Here is a 20,192-nt window from a genome sequence, read left to right as displayed (position 1 = left end):
GCAGCATAAGAGAGCAGGGACCCTTCCGAGGAGGCCAAGGATGGTGCAGAAACTGCAGAGGTCCAACGCGTCCACCTCCAAGTCTCCTGAGGCATTCCGTGCCTCTCCTAACACAGGACATCGCATCAGATGCTGGTGCCGGCAGCTCAGGTCTTGGAGCCGGAGTTGTGGTTGAGGGCTTTGTGGACACCATCTCTAAGGTCACATGGGGGGATCCTTCAAGCAAGCCAAGTCGCAGGCAAGGTGTCACCTCAGGTGAGTCCTGAGCCTCCCCTACCCAGCCCCATCGTCATGCACACGCAGTGCTGTCGCTCCATCGTATACGACAGGCAGTCAGTGAGCAAACGGGGACCCCTCCTGACCTCGCATCGTCCCATCAATCTAAAGATCCAGTCCACACTCCAGGCGTGCCTGCAAGAACCCTGGTCAGGGTCGCCAGACTCTGAGATGTCCTCTTCCAGGTTCTGAAGCTGACCTGAAACCTAATGGTCTCCAAGACACCCTCTGGGAGTCACTCATACTGTCCCCTTCTCTGCTGGGACTCTCACCCTCAGTGCCTGCAAGACTCAGCGTCCTCCTGCATGCTCTGACCAGCGCTGTCTCTCTTGAAGATTCTCCCTTTCCCCTCCTACAAATATTTGAGAGAAATACAACTAGAACTCCACTGTGTATGAAAGCATATGCCCTCTTCATCAACTACCAGCAGATTTTCTAATTGTATCCTGTAGGTATTGCAAGATATCCCACCTAAACTACAAACTCCTGGAAATGTCTCCTTTTTTCAGTGTTTCTAATGTGGTTCTTTAGTGTTAAAAATGCTGTTGTGCCGGGCGCAGTGGCTCACGCCTGAAATCCTAGCACTTTGGGAGGCCGAGGCGGGCGGATCGCCTGAGCTCAGGAGTTCGAGACCAGCCTGGGCCACACGGTGAAACCCCGTCTCTACTAAAATAAAAAAAATTAGCCGGGCGTAGCAGCGTGCACCTGTAGTCCCAGCTCCTCAGGAGGCTGAGACAGGAGAATTGCTTGAACCTGGGAGGCGGAGATTGCAGTGAGTTGAGATCGCACCACTGCACTCAAGCCCAGGAGACAGAATGAGACTCCGTCTCAAAAACAAAACAAAAACAAAAAACAAAACCCCGCCGTTGTTACTTGTGTGACAAAGAGCTTCTACACACCACTTTGTACAACGATGTTCATTTTCACATTTCTGACTTTGCTATCTGGAATCATCTCCGTTATATCCTTACATAAACCAAAACAAGATACAAAAATGAAAATCGCAAAGTCTACCTCATTAGACAACTTCACAACAACAGACACCACAGAAACTAGTTTTAATACCAAAAGTATACAGGTATTTGAAAAGCAGCTCAGCCTTCAAACCAATGTTCAAATTTTGCCTTACCTATTTTTATCTTTTTTAGTTTTGTTTTGTTTTTGAAACAGGGTCTTGCTGTGTCACCCAGGCTGGAGTGCAATGTCCACAGCTCACTGCAGCCTCCAACTAGCAGCCTCAGGTGATCCTCCCACCTCAGCCTCCTGAATAGCTGGGACTACAGGTACAATCTTTTATGAGACATCTTTTTGAAACATCTAGAAACTACAAACAATCCACAGATTATACAAAATATAAAGAGTAAATTGTGCACAGTCGTTTACCAATTCCTACACACAAACGACCGTCACTTCAGACTACATTACCCTATTCTGGAGATAGTGCATTTCCCCATCCTTGATGGAACTGAAGTTCTTCAGGGTGAGTGAGGGGGACCAAAATAAGCAGAGGCTCTCTGTCCCTACCCCCAGTGTTCTCTCATCCCATCTGCCCCAGCAGAGCACCAGCATTCCTGGACTTCTACTCACCCCACAGGTAGGCCCCCCACCCCGCCAGCCTGTGCAGCCTCCTCCTGCAATCCTGTAATCTTGAAGCTGCATGCATTTTTCATAGCAGAAACACCAGGTGCCTGTTAAACACCTTGTGGCTTAAAGCAGGTGTTTATTTTTATATTTATTTATTTATTTAGAGACGGAGTCTCATCCTTGTTGCCCAGGCTGGAGTGCAATGGCGCAATCTCGGCTCACTGCAACCTCCGCCTCCCGGGTTCAAGCGATTCTGAGGCAGGTGTTTATTTTATCCAAAAGATGGACTAGTTTGCCCAGGGCTAGCTGGATCATGAACTGGCCAAATAGGGAAAGGTATCAGGACTCTGTCTCCTGACCGATGTCTTTCAGATGGTTTCTGCGGCTCTAAGCGGAAATCTCCAGTGCGTCCCAGGGTCACATGGGTGGTATAGTAGAGCTGCAGGAATGTCTGTTTTGGGATTTCTGGTCTGCAGCTTACCTTCTGTTTAGGTTGAGCATGTGACTTAAACAATCTACTTCAGGTTCTGCACTCATTTAAAAGCAAAATTACAGAGATGCAAGATGCCTGGCACACAGGCACTAAATCCCAGCTACCATACCATCCCTTTATCAATGCAAGAAGATTTAAATTTGAAATTGCACTAGAAAAAAAAGCATTTTTCACTGAAGTCAATAAAAGAGTCTCTTCTTCAGAGAAAGAAAACACACTTGCATGCAGAAAAGCCAAACAAAGAGACTTTCCTTTTCTCCACAAGTCCTTTCTTCCAAATTCACTGTAAGAGTCTCAGGCCCACTGAGATTGAAATTGGCCAGGGCAGTAAGTAATCAACCAAAGGAACTGCCAGTGATTGAGCTATGTATTCCTTAGGCATAATCGAAGTTACATCATTTCCAAGTGAAAAAATGAAACATGAAGTATTGATCGTTTCCTCCCTGACAGATGCTCACCACTCCAGATGCAGATTTCTCCGGAATGTAAGAGGATTCTCCCCTGAGCATCATTCTCGAAGGTGAGCTAAAGACTGTTGCGGGGCAACTGCCACCACCTGGCCTTCTTTTCTGACGGGTAATGGAAGCAACGACTGAGCAGAGGTCTCTCCAAAGACTGGTGTCAGAGGATGTCCTGGGCACAGTGAAGTGCCTCCCAAGGCATCGAGGAACCTGAAAGCAGAGAGCAGCAGACAGGCAGCCTTCCTTCCCGGAAAGCTCCGAGGCAGACAGTGGCCGAGAAGTTCTGTGATGCAAAGGAGACCCACTTCCTACTCCTCTCCTAAAAGCCACCATTACAGCTTAGCTTATTATTTGCTTAAAGGTATATTTGCTTGTGGCCAGGTGCGGTGGCTCATGCCTGTAATCCCAGCACTTTGGGAGGCTGAGGCGGGCAGATCACAAGGTCAGGAGATTGAGACCATCCTGGCTAACATGGTGAAACCCCGTCTCAACTAAAAATACGAAAAAAAAAAAATTAGCTGGGTGTGGTGGCGGGCGCCTGTAGTCCCAGCTACTTGGGAGGCTGAGGCAAGAGAACGGTGTGAACCCGGAAGGCGGAGCTGGCAATGAGCTGAGATCGCACCACTGCACTCCAGCCTGGGTGACAGAGTGAGACTCGGTCTCAAAAAAAAAAAAGATATATTTGCTTGCTAAAGTGGGATAATGGATATGTCATGAGAAACACAAATTCTAATTTGCATTTTATTAATATTAAAACATAATGAAAAGTCCCACGCTCCTCCAAGCCACACAATGGGACAAGAAGCAGAGAAAGAAGTGCCAGCAACCTGAGTGTGAGCCAAGCTCAGGAAACCTTCTGCACCTTAGCAAGCCACTCTCAACTATACAAACAAAAGCAAGCCTCCCCTCATCCCAACTGCCAAAAATCGACCTGATCACTAACGTCTCAGCAGCACTTCACTCATACATACAAGTAGCCACGTACACGTCTCAGAGTGCTTTCACACCAACGCACTATTTCCTTTAAGCAGCCGCACTTCAAGGGGGTGAAGTAGCTGCTCTCATTCCTTGCCTCACAGGTGAGGACACCCGACAGAAAAGCATCTTCAAGAGGGTGAAGGGGCCAGGGACATGGGGGACGAATGCCGGCTGGACTCGAGGTCCAGGGCTTCTGAACCATGAACAACAAACCTTTGAAGGAACCATGGAGCTTATATGAGCTTAGACATACCTGTAACTAGCAATAAAAAACTAGTAACAAGCAAAGCCACTCATGTTTTCCAAATCGATCAGCAACTTTCACATCAAAATAAAATCATATGAGGCAAGTTTTAAATTCTGAAACATGCTAAGTTACCTAATATTTACATCTTTAAATAAGCATACTTATATCAGAATTCTTTACCAATGAGTAAGGCTATGATTCCGGAGGCCAGCCTTCTTTGGTTGAGAATGTGGCAGGAGAAGTGGGCTCAATGGAACACATTTGGCACAGATCTCCAAAGCAGGTTCTCCATTAGTTCGTAATATATTTCCTTTTCAAAACTACCAGGACCATTCACTAAATTTAAATGAGCATTTCCCAAGGAAGGAAGTGAAAGATTTTTTTTTCACGTGAAACTCACTGGAAGCTGATGTTGTATTTGCTATTTATACAAAGTGTTGCAAACGTGGTCGGAAACAAAAAGAATCAAAGAATCATTCACCTGTGTAAGGAAAAGCACAAGGCTGAAATAGAAATAAAAGCAGACAACAATGAAGCACTGGCACATGGAGAAACTAATATGCCGTTTTCTTACTATCTTGGTAAGAGATCCCAGCTAAGCAGCAACATTCTCCATCACCTCAGAATACAAGGGCGAACACTACTAGCTGTTGCTTGTTCATGTCAATCGTTTTCACCACTCTTTCCTTTCTTTGGCACAGAAGTAAACCCCAGTTGCAACTCAAAGGGCCCCATCTCTATGCCCTTCCTACTCTCAAGCCGGGAGCACTTGAAGGAGAGGACAATGAGTCCAAGTCAGACCCCAAGGATCCTTTCTCCGCTTCTTACCCATCTTCCCCCAATGAGTTTCAAAAGCCTGCTCCTTTGGTGCATTTCCACCACCTGATGTCTGGGAAAGAGATACAGCAGGTATTTTTTTCTCTTCCCCTTTCCCAACTATTGTCCGCTGTTTGAAACAGAAAACCATCAGTGATCCCTTGGAAAGGAAACGGCTTTAAGTGATCTCTTCGACTTCCCCAAAAAAAGGATATTCACTGCCTCTTCAAAGAGTTTAAATATAGAAAGTCGCAGCCTCTTCGAAGAAGAGAGGGGACACATGCCCGATAAGTGCCCCCCAAAGTGAGGGCCTCAGTGCAGGCCGCGGGATGGGTGAGCTAGGGTGGAGCCCGGCTGGGGCGAGGGGTTCCTCTCCCCTGCGGCACATCCCGGAGAGGGGCTGGGGTCTCCCAAGGGGACGGGCCGCCCTACCTTTTCCGCGGGGCCCCGAGCCACCGGCGTTGCCGCTCCCCACAGCGCTCGGAGGGTCCTTCCTGGGCCTCTTGCTCTGCGGCCGCACGCTGGACCGGAGGAAGTGGTGCTGGTCCTGGGGGCTGCCCTGCGGCGGGGACGGCGCCTGCGGCGCGCCGGGGGGCGCGGGGGCGCCGTCGGCGCCGGCCCGGGGGGTCTTCTCGTCCCTCTTTGTGCCGCTGCTCTCCTCGGCCGCGTCTGCGCCGCCGGCCCCTTCTCCTTCCAAGGACTCCTCATCGGCCGCCCGCTTGCCCAGCTTCTTGAGCCCGTCGTCCCCGCTGCCGCCGTCGCCCAACTTCACTGTCATCCTGCGGCCGGGAGAGGGGAGGCGGCCGGTGAGGCGGGCGCAGGCCGGGAAGTTTAGCGGCCCCGACGCGCTCTCAACATGGCCGCCGTTGTTTGTTCCAAATCCCCTCTCGGCGGCTCGGCCCGGCCCGCCCGAGCCCGCCCGAGCCCGCCGCGGCCCCTGCCGCCCCCACGCCGCCGCCCCCGGCCCTGCCCACCGGCCCGGGACCCTCCCGGGCCTCCCCGGACGCCCCCTGGCCGAGGCCCGCGTCCAGACGCCCAGGACGCCGGCGGGAGGGCGCGACAGCTCGGCGGACCCTGCCCGGCCCCGGCCCCGGCCCCGGGGTCTATGGGAATCCCGGCGCGGGCGCGGGTCTGGGCACGGTTGCGGGTCCGGGCGGCCGCCCCGCCCACAGCCACCTACCCGGCGGGGCCGCGGCTCATGGCCTGGCCCTGGCCCTGCGCGCCAGCCTCGCTCCCTGCGCCGCCTCGGCCGGCCGGGCCGCAGCCCCAGCCCTAGCCCCTCGTCCCACCCCCTCCCCGCCCCCCGAAAGGCGCGGGGCTCCCGGGCCCCGCGCACCTGCCCCGCGCGCCGGCCCCCAGAGTTGGCCCTGGAGGAGGGCAGAGGAGGCCGGATCCACCCCGGGACGGGAGAAGCGCGGGCTCGCCTGCCCGCACGGGGAACTCCATGGTGGCCCAATGCCGCCGGCCCGCCTGCTTATTTTAAAACACACATAAAGAATAATCAGCTCCTGGTCTCTGGGAATCTTCTTCCCAGGGTGGGAAATGTGAGCTGCTGCGAGGATTTACCAGTTAAAAATGCTTTTGCAACAAAGGAGCCTGTTGCATGGAACAGGTTGGAACCACCCGGGAAAGTGACAGCCCAGTTATGTCCGGGTCCAAGTGCAAGAAGCGGTAGAAGACAATGGTGTTAAAACTCTTGGCAACAATTAATAAAATAATTGCATCAACTTTGCTACCCACTGCCCTGTAAAATGTCAACAACAAAGTGCAGTGACTAAAAATGCTGCAGCCCAGAAAGCAGAGCCACTCAAAACTAAACTCAGAGAATCAGGTACACACCAAGAGCTTCAGCCTAGAAACAGTCCGGGACGGGCACGTGTGAGGAAGCAAAAACGCTGAAGATTAGATTCCTCAGCAGATACTGACCCTGCGTTCAACACAACTGTTGAGAACGGGGGCATTTCCACTTCAAAGGAACACAAGATCGAGGCACCAACACCAATCACGAAATACAGGGACGCGGGCGAGGACCTCTTTCCGAGAGATCGGGAAATGGCTTCAAAGTCGCAATGATGCCCCCACCCTGAGGTGCAGATCACACAAGGATCCGTGGCCGTTTTCTCCTGTCGGAATGGGTCTAGGGAATCTCTTGAGTCCACGCTAGTTTTAAAAAACTCTGCCAAAGAACAAAACCACCCACGACAAACACCCCAACTTAAGGGATTTCGTGGCAGGACTTGCCATTCTTCCTCCTCAACCCACCTCTTTCTACTCAAGAAACCCAAACCCCCAAAGACCTCGTCTCGGACTGAGAACCCCGCTGCCCAGGGACCTGTCCGCCCGCAGGCCACCCGGGACCCAAGCAAAACAAACTCGGCCACCAGAGTGAACTCGCCCGCTCGCCGGGCTCCACACCCAAGACGCCGACCGAGCACGGGGAAGCGCTTTTCGCCACTGAAAGGACCGACGCCGTCCCGACTTCACCCTAAGGGCCAACAAGCAGGGGGATGGCCTTCTTTTCGCGAGAACCTCCAACGAGACTGGACCGTTCTCGGAGGCGCAGTCTCCTCCAGCCCCGTCCCGCTCCGCACCGGCTCGCGTCTCGGGATGCGGAAGCCTCCTCGCCCTCAGGCCAGTTCTGGCTGTACCGGGCGCTGTGGAAGCGACGCCCCCCCGCGCTCTCCCGCACCGCCCGACAGGACCCCCCGGCCGGGCCTCGCCATGACAGCCCCAGCGCCCAGCTTTGGTCACCTTTTTCATCAACGCCGGGCGGCAGCCTGGCTTCCCGGGGCCTCCCCGGGTGCCCGCAGAACCAGCCGGGCCGGGCAGCCCCGGCCCCCGAGCGCCGGCTGCAGGGAGGCCGCGACGCCGGGCTGGTGGTCCGCCTCGGAAGCGACTGGTCGAGCGGCGCTACCCCCGGCACGTCCCCTCCGCGGGCCGGCGCGCGGCTGAGGGGGCTGCGGGCGCAGATACTGCCGCCGCTCAGCCTAGCGAAGCCGGCCCGCCGCCCTCAGCGGCAGTTCCGGCTACGGCGGCCGGTGGGGACCGCACGGACGGCGCGCGGGGGCGGGGCCGGGGAGCGCGGGCGCGCGGGGCGGGGCGACGAACGCGGGGGCGAGCACCCCCAATGTTTCTTCGGGCGCGTCTCCCCAAAACGGCGCTCCCATTGGCTAGCGCTGGGCGGGCGCGCTCGCACGTACGAGCCCGGTGGGCGTCGGGGGCGAGCCCGCGGCGCCCGTACTGTTGTGACGCCAGCCTCGCGACCTTGCGGACTGTGCGTCTCTTTGGATTGGTGGACAGACAGCCAATAGGCCAGGGCCCGTGCTGTGATTGGCCGCAGCAGTGTTGACGGATACGTGAGAAGAAAACGCGGTGTGTGGAATCGGGCGCGAACCTGAGATCTGAGAAGTGTGGAAGCGCGTCTGAGGCAGTTACGCGCACCGTTTCCTAGGTGGAGTGTGTGCTTCTGCGCTACGTTAGCGTGGACGAGCGGCGCTGGGCACTTGGTCATTTTCTTCTTCATAGCAACAAAGCAGAGGGGTGTTTTTCAAATTCTAGTGTTTCTTTCTTTTTTTTTTTTTTTTTTGGGACGGAGTCTCGCTCTGTCGCCCAGGCTGGAGTGCAGTGGCGCAATCTCGGCTCACTGCAAGCTCCGCCTCCCAGGTTCAAGCGATTCTCCTGCCTCAACCTCCCGAGTAGCTGGAATTACAGACGCGCGCCACCATACTCGCTAATTTGTGTGTTTTTAGTACAGGGTTTCACCATGTTGGCCAAGCTAGTCTCGAACTCCTGACCTCAAGTGATCCGCTCGTTTCAGCCTCCCAAAGTGCTGGGATTGCAGGCGTGAGCCACTGCGCCCGGCTCAAATTCCAGTGTTTGTTTATCTTTTTCTTTTCTTTTTTTTTGACTCGCTCTGTCGCCCAGGCTGGAGTCCAGTGGCCCGATCTCGGCTCGCTGCAGTCTCCGCCTCCCGGGGTTCAGGCGATCCTCCTCCCTCAGCCACCTGTAGCCGAGACTACAGGCGCCACCGCGCCCGGCTAATTTTTGTAATATTTTAGAGACAGGATCTCGCCGTGCTGCCCAGGCTGGTCTCGAACTCCTGAGCTCCAACGATCCACCCGTCCCGGCCTCCCAAGAGCTGGAAGCCCAAGCGCGAGCCCCGCGCCCGGCCGCCAGCTGCTTTCTGGGAGGCGCTCCCTGCCTCGCTCCGCTCTGTGGAGTCCGGGGCCCGGAGTCACCCAACAGCTCAGGACACTGCCGAGCGCATCGGCTTTCCCATAAACGCCTGACCCACGCCCTCCACTCCGAAACTAGAAAAGCGGAGCCCAGCGAAGGCCTGGGCCTAGACCGCCCCGTGCTGGAAAGGCCCCGCCTCGGGATGCACGGGAGGTGAACACGCCCAGGAGGGGAGGATGCCGCGGTTGATTGGGGCTGTGACAGCGCGCCCTCGACACAAAGGGGACCCGGACGCCGGCCCTGCGCCGCCGTCTCTCCTAGAAAAAGCTTGTCCCGCTTCTTTGTAGTAGAGCGGAATAACCCGGACCCCCGCGCTCGGGCCTCGGAGGCGCACGTGCGTGACCGATCGCCTTCGGCTCTTTCCGGCCGCTCGGGGCGCTTCGGGACTCCTCGGAGCCGCCTGGCTCACCTTCGGCTATTTCCGCGTTCCTGGAGCACCGTTGTCCCGGCAACGCGCGGCGGCTCAGCGGCCTGGCAGAGGTGAGTAGCCTTAGGGCTAGCGCGGCCCACCCAGGTCCTTAGGAGCCGGGCCGGGGTTTGGGGCCGAGGATCTGACCGGTGGCGGGCGTCGGGACCCTCCCATCTCCTCCCACGATCCCGGCGCCGCCGAGTCCCCGCGGCCCCTCGCGAGTCCCATCGAGGCTGGGGCGGGCTTGGCGCGGGGTCCAGGTCGCCGGTAGGACGATAGCTGTCGCCCCCGCCCGGCCTCGAATCGCGGCTGATTCCGGTCGCTGGGAGAGTCCCTTTGGAGTGGGCGGGATGGGGACGTGGGCGGCGCCATCACACCCCCCAGGTGAAACGGGACGAACGAGAGTTGCAAAACAAAAACATTCTATGCTTGGTCACACGCTGGGTCGGCCCTGAGGGTCGCGTTGCATCAAACCGCCAGCGCATGTCTTCTCAGTACCGTCCCCTGGATGCGGCGAGGACCCTGCGCAGGCCGGAGGCTCTGGACTGTGACCTGGAGGGCGAGGCTTTGTAGGGTGGCCCCGGGTGCCTGCCCCCGGGAGTCCACCGTGGAGCCCCATCCCAGAGTTCCCAACTCGGCGTCACCGAGGAAGGCCACTCAAAGCCCTGTGACCCCGTGCCGCTTAGCTGAATGGGCTTAACAGATTCTTTCCCAAAAGCTGGTTTAATGGAGGCACTTGTAGAGGCTGTGGAGACGCTGGACGCCTGAAAGTGAGAGGAGTACTTCGGTTAGAATAAATACAGTTTTACTCCTGTTCCCCAAAGTTGATACATTTCCCAGTTTCATGTTCCAGAGACTGGGACTTTGTTTCAAGAAAAGGAAGGGTACTTGTTTCCGACCTGAAGCTATTATAGATTGTCATCAAGTACGTAACTATTTTATTGTCAGCCATCTCTCCTCCTTGTGTTAACTTTTTAAATTATACTGATAATACTCATTTTGGGAACTTGTTAAGATGCAGTTGAAAGGAACTATGAACAATTATATTAATGCATTGTGTATGGAACTCATTCAGGCAGGCCTGCAACCCGTTTCTTATGTTATACAACAGGAGGAATCTCTCTTCTTGCTAAGCTTCATCCGCGCAGGGCCTGTTCTGTGCAACGCACTGTTGTTAAGGAGCTGGGAATACTGGGTGCCTCCTGCTCTCTGGGGAAGATAATATGGGGGGCAGTGTGTGAGCAGTGAAACTCGCATTTACAGTAAAGTCTAAATGCAGCCACGGAGAAGCGCAACGTTGTGTGGGGACGCTGGGCAAGAAGCACAGGACAAAGGCAAAGCCATCAAGCCCTGAGAGAGCTCCATTACCCAAAGCCGAGGGGAACCTTGAAAAACCCCAGGCAGGAAAGAAAGTAATTAGGACCGTTTGCCTTCATAGTTATTACAAAGTGTTGTACTAACGTATCACTCATTTTTCAGAGAAATATTTTCACAGAGTAAACTTGTTAGATACTAATTTCCCATAGCCCAGGATTTGTAACCTTGGCTGGCTGCAACATGTTAAAACCCTTTTTTTTTTTTTTGAAACAGAGTTTCGCAATGTCGCCCAGGCTGGAGTGCAGTGGCGAGATCTCGGCTCACTGCAACCTCCACCTCCTGGATTCAAGCGATTCTCGTGTCTCAGCCTCCTGAGTAGCTGAGATTACAGGAAGGCACCACCATACCCAGCTAATTTTTGTATTTTTTACTAGAGAAGAGGTTTCATCATGTTGTCCAGGATGGTCTCAATCTTCTGACCTTGTGATCCACCCGCCTCGGCCTCCCAAAGTGCTGGGATTACAGGCGTGAGCCACCATGCCTGGCCAAAACTCATTTTAAGAGGTAATCCCGGCTACTTGGGAGACTGAGGCAGGAGGATCACTTGAGCCCAGGAGTTCAAGGCTACAGTGAGCCATGATCACACCACTGCTCTCCAGCCTGGGGGCGCTGTCTCTAAACAAAATATGTATTTTTTAATTTAAAGGTTTCTTTTGCTATTTTAAATTGCCCAGGTTTTGATCTGGAGTGTTTGTTTGTTATTTGGGTTTCTTTTTTTTTTTGTGAGACGCAGTCTTGTTCTGTTGCCAGGCTGGAGTACAGTGACGCGATCTCAGCTCACCGCAACCTCTGCCTCCCAGGTTCAAGCGATTCTCCTGTCTTAGGCTCCGGAGTAGCTGGAATTACAGGCGCCCGCCACCACACCTGGATAACTTTTTGTATTTTTAGTAGAGGCGGGTGGCATTCGCCATTTTGTCCAGGCTGGTCTCGAACTCCTGAGCTCAGGCAATCTGCCCACCTCGGCCTCCCAAATTGCTAGGATTACAGGCACGAGCCTGTATAATTTTAAATGGTGGCAAACCCAGCTACAAGTATGTTCTTCTCTGCCAGTTAACTTCCCCAAATTGACTGAGGTGTAAAAAAGTGAGCAGTAACCAGACTGTCACTTTATTTATCACCCTAACCCGCCTGAAAAGGGACGATATGTATATCTTTTCCAGATCTGAAAGGAAGAATGAAAGAGAGATTAAGTTCACATAACTGATCAAGCTCAACTTCTCACAGCTGCTGCGGCTGTGCATTCTTGACTCTCTAATAGAGGAAGCCTTCTGTCTTCTACCACCTGTGAGTCGGAGGTAGAAGACAGTCTTTGATTTTATGCTTTATTGGAAATTGAGTACTGGTTTTTTTCTGTACCAGTACTCTCTTCTGGAGCAGTTTGCTTTTATTTTGTTTGAAAATGTTGTTTAAAAGGCAGTGGTGGCCCACGGCTGTAGTCCCAGCACTTTGGGAGGCCAAGGCAGGAGGATTACCTGAGCTCAGGAGTTCAAGACCAGCCTGGGCAACATAGTAAAACCTTGTGTGTACAAAAATTATTTAAAAATTAGCTGGACATGGTAGTGCATGTCTGTAGTCCCAGCTACTTGAGAGGCTGAGGTGGGAGGATCACTTGATCCCAGGAGTTTGAGGCTGCAGTGAGCCATGATCACACCACTGCACTCCAGCCTGGGTGACAGAGCGAGACTTGGTCTAAATAGTTAAAAAAAAAAGGCAACTACAGAAATAGAACTTGTCCTTATTGTGACTGGAATGAAAGTTGCTGAGGACTGCGTGTGTGGTTAGGCTGCAGGCCTTTTCTTTCTTTCCTGCTTTGATGGCCATGAGTTGTATTCGTTTCTGTCAAAGCCTGGGTGATTCCAGGTCTAACTGCTTCTCTTCTGCATTTCTCCCTGTTGGAGATCTCCTCGCATCAGGTTGCCTGCTCAGTCCACAAGGCATTTTCAAGTTGCCGATGGTCTTCCGATGGTGGCTTTGGGATGCTTCCTTTTTGTCATTCCATGTACAGTCATTTTGTTTGTTTTATTTAAAACTGATTGGACTTGGTCATTTTTTTTTCCCTGCAGGTTTCAGCGCTGAGCAGGCCTGAGTTCCGTCATGGCCCTCTATTTTGACCACCAGATAGAAGCCCCAGATGCAGCGGGGTCACCCTCACACATCAGCTGGCACCCTGTCCATCCATTCTTAGCAGTTGCTTACATCAGCACAACCTCAACAGGCAGCGTGGATATTTACCTGGAGCAAGTGAGTGCTCAGAAGCAAGGAGCCTGACTGTGGTAGCTTCTGGCCCATGTTGTTTGTATTGCTGTTGTCCTCGTGTGTGTGTGCCTATGGGTGTGTGAGTGTATACATGCATCTGTATGTGCGTGTATGTGTATTGGTGTGTGTGTGCATCTGTATGCTTGTATGTGGGGGGGTGTATGTGCATGTGTGTGTGTGCACACGTGTGTGTGTGCGCATGTGGTGCATGTGTGTGTGTTTTCAAGCGAATTCTACTCTAGCTTATTCATGAAGAAAACGACATCCATCAGGCCAGGAGCAGTGGCTCACGCCTGTAATCCCAGCACTTTGGGAGGCCGAGGTGTGTGGATCACTTGAGGTTAGGGGTTTAAGACCAGCCTGACCAACATGGAGAAACCCCATCTCTACTAAAAATACAAAATTAGCCAGGCGTGGTGGCACATGCCTGTAATCCCAGCTACTTGGGAGGCTGAGGCAGGAGAATCGCTTGAACCCAGGAGGCGGGGGTTGCAGTGAGCAGAGATCACGCCATTGCCCTCCAGCCTGGGCAACAAAAGCAAAACTCTGTCTCAAAAAAAAAAAAAAAAGAAAAAAGAAAAAGAAAACAACATCCATCATCAGTTTTCACAGAGGTCAAATCCCAGTATTATAGAAGCCCTAGTATGTGGGCAGTTCTTTCACCCTGGCTATTTTGGTGGCTTGGGGACATATTTAGGAATCCTTAATGGTTATCAGCATTAAGCCACTATCAGTTCACGGTCATCACCAGAAATGGCCCCACAGTGCTGTTCGTGGATCCTGAGGCATCTTCCTCTGTCATTGTCCTCCTGCACACTCCATAGTGGCCATTTGGAACTCTAATGATTTCCACAAACTTGGTGGCTTTAAACAACAGAAAGGTACTCTGGCAGCTCTGGAGGCGAGAACTCCAAAATCAGGTGTCAGCAGGGCCCGCTGGCTCTGAAGGCTGAGGGGAGAGTCTGCCCTGAGCTGCTGTCCTGCTCCTGCTGTTCCCAGCAAGCCTTGGTGCTCCCTGGCTCGCAGATGCGCTGCTCCAGCCCTGCCTCTGGTGTCATCCAGCCTTCCCTTCTGTATGTCTGCGTCTCTTCTCCTCTTCCTAAAAGGACATCAGGCATATGTAACTAGGGCCTGCTCTAATGACCTCACCTGAGCTTACCCACATCTGCAAAGACCGTTTCCAAAGGAGGCCATGTCACAAGGACCAGGGATAGGACTTCCACATATCTTTGTGGGGACACAATTCACCCCCTAACAGAAACTTTCCCCAAGCTCCTCAGACTTCCATAACCACCCTCTCAGTGCCCAGTGCACCTCATACTCCACAAAGAAAATGAGGTGCCAGGTGCGGTGGCTCATGCCTGTAATCCCAGCACTTTGGGAGGCCAAGGCGGGCAGATCACGAGGTCAGGAGATCGAGACCATCCTGGCTAACACGGTGAAACCCCATCTCCACTAAAAATACAAAGAATTAGCCGGGCATGGTGGTGGGCGTCTGTAGTCCTAGCTACTCGGGAGGCTGAGGCAGGAGAATGGCATGAACCCGGGAGGCAGAGCTTGCTGTGAGCCGAGATTGCGCCACTGCACTCCAGCTTGGGCAACAGAGCAAGACTCCATCTCAAAAAATAAATAAATAAATAAATAAGAAAATGAGGTTTCCTCCTCCACTCACTCTTCAGCCCTCTGCAGGCACCCTGTTGCCACCACAACTTCACCCAAGCAGCGACAGCCATCAGTTGCTTCTCGGTGTCACCCCCTGAGTGTTTTGGGGTCCTTGTCTGTACCACACTTCTGTGAAGTCCTCTGGGAAACATGCCCGAGAGCACAGGAGCAGGGCGTTCCCTGCCCGGCCTCTATGGCTTTGCCAGCTCTTCCTCCATTTCCAGCCTGTGAACACCATGGCCTTCCACAGAGCTTGGTCAAGGCTCCTCTCCATTTCTTCCTTCTCTGTGATCTGAGCATCCCCAGTGGCTTGCGGACATACATCTCCTGCCTAGAAGTTCCCTCTGAGCTATAAGCTTAGGGACCCAGCTGCCTTCCTGACATCTCTAGGGTGTTTCGAGGAGATCTCAGACTGCACAAGACTGAACTGAAATTGTCCCCCACCCCTCCCCTGCCTCATATCTCCTACTCACTGGGATGGGCACCTCCCATCTCAATGAAAGGCACCCCCTTTATCCTGGTTTCTAGAACAAGGACCTGGGCATGACTGTTGACATCTCCCACTCCCCTACCTTGTAATCCATCACTAGATCCTCCCAGTTTCTCCCCCGGAACCTCTGGCGAGTCTGCTGCTTCTTGCCCTTCCAACCACCCTTCCCTCCTCCAGGCTCCCATCCCCCTCTCCTGGACACCAGTACAGCTTCCTACTGTGGCAGCTGTGCCCTCACAGGCCTCCTCTACTTTACATGGCAACCAGGCCTGGCCTGTCTTGGCATCACAGATGGAATCACTCCCTGCTCCCACCTCCCCAGCCCTGTGCTGCTCTTTGGGTGAACATGGAGTCCCTGATGTGGCCCCCAGTGCCCCCCAGGTCTGGCTCTGCCACCTGTCACATCAGGCTCACCTTCCTTGATGCTGACACAGCCTTGCACAGCCTTCCTCAGCCTTCCAGCCCTGCACATGCTGTGCCACCTGCAAAGAAGATGCTCCTTCATCCATTTTTATAATTAATGCATTAATCCTTCAGGTGAAAGTGGCTAAGCGGCCCCTTCCTCAGGAACTGCTCCCCTCCCCCCCCCCCCCCCCCACACACACCCTTGCAGCCGGTGCAACGCTGGTCAGCGGCTCCCTTGTTGCTAGCAGGCTCTTCCATATACTGGCAGCTCTGCAAAGGCCGTGCCAGCCTTAGGGCGCAGTCCAGCCCCAGCACCAACCCTACTTTTGCCCATTTTTTTGGGTAGATCCTCCCTTGCAGGAGCCTATAACATGTATTGTAAATGGGATTTTTTTTTAGAATAAATATTATTAAATTCCAAAGTTATAGCAATTTTAGGTAAAATTTTTAAATTTAGAAGATCTAAAGCATACTATTATAAAACTAGTCAACAGCATATTTCTGTGTTTCCAGTTGGCACAAGGAAAACTTCAGAATTTCAAAATAGTGATCTATTGGACAATGATGACATCACAGAAGATGGCTCCTAAGCCCAGTGGAACAACTGGGGGCAAACCAAGTTAATCTCTGAAAACACACTTATATCTTCCCCAAAGCTGTTTCTTTAGAAAATTTTAGAAAACACAGCACATGGCCGGGCACAGTGGCTCACGCCTGTAATCCCAGCACTTTGGGAGGCCGAGGCGGGCAGATCATGAGGTCAGGAGTTTGAGACCAGCCTGGCCGATATGATGAAACCCTGTCTCTAATAAAAATACAAAAATTAGCTGGGCTTGGTGGCACACCTGTAGTCTCAGCTACTTGGGAGGCTGAGGCAGGAGAATGGCTTGAACCTTGGAGGTGGTGGAGGTTGCGCTGAGCTGAGATCACGCCACTGCAGCACTCCAGCCTGGGCTGCAGAGTGAGAGTCCATCTCAAAAAAAAAAAAGAAGAGACAACACAGCACATATCCCACGAGCTGTCATTAGTGACATCACCACATCACACAGCCTTTGAAAAGCTCCACTGTAGACGCGTGAGAGAAGGAGAGTATGAATGGCACTAACCTGTCACTATTATTCTGAAAATAATTTTCACCTTTCAGATCCCTGAAAGGGTCCTGGGGTCTCTGGACAACACTTTGAGATCCTTGGGGCCACAAACCTCACCTGCTGGCTCGCTGCTGGTTTTTGTAGATAAGGTTTTATGGAACCCAGCCACACCCACTAAAATGCGTGCCAGCCATCCAGCAGCCATGGGGAGGAGGTGGCACATCATGACAAGGTGGCACTCCATGACAAGCTGGTCGGGGTTGTCAGCTGAGCACAAGTTACCTTCTGCTTTGGTAGCTCAGCTAGGGGCAAGGTTGGTGCGTTTTTATGAAAAATTAAAGAGTCTACTGAGAACATTGCCCCATTGCCTTAATAGTTTTTATACCTTGTCACCAATGTGGAGTCCACAGATCACACAGAAGTTTTTTTTGTTTGTTTGTTTGTTTGTTTTTTGGAGACAGAGTCTTGCTCTATTGCCCAGGCTGGAGTGCAGTGGCGCGATCTGGGCTCGCTGCATCCTCTGCCTCCCAGGTTCAAGCAATTCTGCCTCAGCCTCCCGAGTAGCTGGGACTACAGACGCCTGCCACCACACCTGGCTAATTTTTGTATTTTTAGTAGAGACGGAGTTTCACCAAATTGGCCCAGCTGGTCTCGAACTCCTGACTTTGTGATCCACCCACCTCAGCCTCCCAAAGTGCTGTAATTACAGGAGTGAGCCGCCGTGCCCGGCCTAGACAGAAGTTCTTAAAAGTAGCCGTCCCTCTCTGAACCGCGGGGTTTTGCCTCTCGTCCAATGCAGGGGGAGTGCGTGCCAGACACACATGTCGAGAGGCCGTTCCGGGTTGCTTCCCTGTGCTGGCACCCGACGCGGCTGGTGCTGGCTCTGGGCTGGGAGACTGGAGAAGTGACCGTGTTTAACAAGCAGGACAAGGAGCAGCACACGATGCCCCTGACACATACAGCCAACATCACTGTGCTCAATTGGAGCCCCAATGGAAACTGCCTGCTGTCTGGGGACAGGGTGAGTCAATGCACGCAGGATGCTCTTTTCAGACCTTGGCCTTTTCTGACCATGCTCGAGAGTATGAAAGATCAAAATATGTCAACTGTGTTGTTGCCAAATTCAGTTGATCTTGTCAGATGCAGTTGTAGATTTTGTTTTATATTGGAAGCAAGGCTTGAAAATTTGCCACTCTGTGGCAAAGGTGTGTCTGCACCTTTATAAATGAACTTTGCTGGGAAACTGCATTCGTAAAGATAAGTGCCCAGATACTGTCACTTTTCCCTAGGCTTGTTTGTCTAGCTCAGGGCTTCTTAACCAGGGTTGGTTCTGCCCCCCAGCGGACATGGGGCAGTGTCCAGTCACATTTTCTGTTGTCACAATTTGGGGGGAGGATTCAGCTGGACCCCTGTGGGTGGGTGGTGGATGCTGCCCACCATCGCACAGTGCGCAGGACAGATCCACAGCAGAGCGACACGGTGGAGAGGCAACTGAATCACCAATACATGGCAGAAATGTTATAATGTGTTTACTAAATTAACCACAGGTAACACATTCACATGTTCCAAGATTCAAAAAGGGTAACAGGCATCTAGAGTGAAGACTGAGCCATGTCCTGTCTCCTCAGTCCCCTGGCTGCTGCTCTCCAGCACACACAAGTGCATTCTTACCACCTCTCCTGCTGCTTCAGGCACACACAAGTGCATTCTTTCTCTCGCTTGAGATTTGAAATTTCTACATTATGAGAGGAGTTGAAAGAACAGTGCAAGGACACGCATCCACCCTCCCTGTTGATTCGCCAGCCGTTCCCGCTGCCAGGTCTGCTTTCCCTCTTGCTACATGGGTATTTTTCCTGAATATTTGTGAGTTTATCACAGATCTGATGCTTCAGCCCTACATGCTTGGACGCCACTATCCTGAGGTCTAGGGCGTTCCCTACACAGCCACAGTGGAGTTCTCACACTCCAGGAAACGTGACAGTGACAGTGCTGACATCCAAGATGCAATTTATGTTCACATTTCTCCAGCTGTCCCAGGAATGTCCTTTAGAGCAGGATCCAGTAAAGGCTCATACATTGCATTTCACTGTTATTTCTCTCTAGGCTCTCTTTTTTTTTTTTTTTTTTGTGATGGAGTCTTGCTCTATCGCCCAGGCTAGAGTACAGTGGGCACGTTCTCAGCTCACTGCAACCTCTACCTCCTGAGTTCAAGCGATTCTCCTGCCTTAGCCTTCTGAGTAGCTGGGATTACAGGCGTGTACCACCACGCCCAGCTAATTTTTGGTATGTTTAGTAGAGACGGGGTTTCACCATGTGGGCCAGGCTGGTTTCAAGCTCCTGACATCAAGAGATCCGCCTGCCTCGGCCTCCCAAAGTGCTGGGATTACAGGCGTGAACTACCACGTCTGGCTAGTTTTTTTTAATCAAGAACAATTCCATGGTCAGTTGGTTGGTTAGTCTGCCTGCATTCCTTCCTTTTTTCCTCCCTTTCTTTTTTTTTTTTTTTGGTCTTTCATGAAATTTACATTTTGAGGATGTAGACTGGTTGTTTTATAGACTCTCACTCAAGTTGGCTGTGTTTGTCTCCTCATAATACTTTCATTTCAAACGTTTTTGGCAGAAATATCACGCAGAGGACATTGTCTCCTGATTTCCTCATTCTTTTTCACATAAGTGGTGGCGTCCTATACACACTGTCATGTCTCTTGCTTTTTTCATTTTACAGCGTATCCTGGTAATTCTTCCATATGGGTAAATAGTAAACTTCCTTGTTTTCTTTAAACCGGCTCTTCTTTATATGAATGTTGTAATTTACTGAGCCAGCCCCCTGTTGATTAATATTTTGGTGGTTTTCAATCTTTTGCTGATTAGACAATGGTGCAGTGAGTAACCTTATGCTTTTGCCATTTTGCACATGTGTACATTTAGAAAGCACCGAGAAGGGGGTGCAGATGGGTCCCAGGGCATGCCCTGTGGCTTAGCAGATGCCCAAACCACTGTCCTTGGGGCCTGGACCAGCTTATAGTGCACACCAGCCTCTCTCCCTAGAGAGTTGTGTCTGCGTAGCAGAACTGCTTAGGAAAGTAGTATGTCAGAGTGTTTTCATCCAGAACAGTTCCCTGGTGGGTCTAAGTGCTTCTTAGAATTTTCATTTATGTTTCTCTTGCTATCAAGGATGAATATCATTTATAGGAGCCATTTGTGTTTCTGTTTTTTTTTGAGACGGACTCTCGCTCTGTCACCCAGGTTGGAGTGCAGTGGCGCAATCTCGGCTCCCTGCAAGCTCTGCCTCCCAGGTTCACGCCATTCTCCTGCCTCAGCCTCCCGAGTACCTGGGACTACAGGTGCCTGCCACCACGCCCGGCTAATTTTTTGAATTTTTGGTAAAGACGGGGTTTCACCGTGTTAGCC

The 20,192-nt window shown here is 52.4% G+C and overlaps 2 protein-coding genes and 1 long non-coding RNA gene across 22 annotated transcripts in view; 1 reads left to right on the top strand and 2 right to left on the bottom strand.

The window, feature by feature from the left end:
• CRAMP1 (cramped chromatin regulator homolog 1) overlaps window positions 1-7,912 on the bottom strand; it is a 65,388-nt gene extending 57,476 nt beyond the window's left edge. For 6 of the 14 annotated variants that reach the window (XM_063654841.1, XM_063654842.1, XM_063654847.1 and 3 more), the window contains exons 1-2: window positions 6,782-6,897; window positions 5,288-5,634 (exon numbers count right to left, since the gene is read on the bottom strand). In XM_063654841.1, coding sequence (XP_063510911.1) covers window positions 5,288-5,634; window positions 6,782-6,816 — 382 coding nt within the window. In that variant the 5' untranslated portion in view covers window positions 6,817-6,897. Of the gene's footprint in view, window positions 1-2,811; window positions 3,219-5,287; window positions 5,635-6,035; window positions 6,122-6,191; window positions 6,210-6,781; window positions 6,899-7,606 lie in introns of those variants that run through there. The other 8 variants (XM_063654843.1, XM_063654845.1, XM_063654850.1 and 5 more) reach the window with 5 other exon arrangements.
• A 241-nt stretch (window positions 7,913-8,153) lies between these two features.
• Window positions 8,154-20,192, top strand: part of IFT140 (intraflagellar transport 140) — a 105,961-nt gene continuing 93,922 nt past the window's right edge. For 2 of the 7 annotated variants that reach the window (XM_054454666.2, XM_063654838.1), the window contains exons 1-3: window positions 8,258-9,571; window positions 12,941-13,118; window positions 17,581-17,802. In XM_054454666.2, coding sequence (XP_054310641.1) covers window positions 12,972-13,118; window positions 17,581-17,802 — 369 coding nt within the window. In that variant the 5' untranslated portion in view covers window positions 8,258-9,571; window positions 12,941-12,971. Of the gene's footprint in view, window positions 9,572-10,406; window positions 10,426-12,042; window positions 12,162-12,940; window positions 13,119-17,580; window positions 17,803-20,192 lie in introns of those variants that run through there. The other 5 variants (XM_054454663.2, XM_063654834.1, XM_063654836.1 and 2 more) reach the window with 5 other exon arrangements.
• LOC129015935 (uncharacterized) overlaps window positions 9,906-20,192 on the bottom strand; it is a 31,336-nt gene continuing 21,049 nt past the window's right edge. The window contains exons 2-3 of the long non-coding RNA XR_008494693.1: window positions 15,700-15,767; window positions 9,906-10,264 (exon numbers count right to left, since the gene is read on the bottom strand). This is a non-coding gene — a long non-coding RNA (uncharacterized LOC129015935). The remainder of the gene's footprint in view (window positions 10,265-15,699; window positions 15,768-20,192) is intronic.

This window comes from Pongo pygmaeus, chromosome 18 (genome assembly GCF_028885625.2).
Source record: "Pongo pygmaeus isolate AG05252 chromosome 18, NHGRI_mPonPyg2-v2.0_pri, whole genome shotgun sequence".
NCBI lineage: Eukaryota > Metazoa > Chordata > Mammalia > Primates > Hominidae > Pongo > Pongo pygmaeus.
Note: the sequence above shows the minus strand (reverse complement) of the source record. Positions and strands in the feature narration are given on the sequence as shown.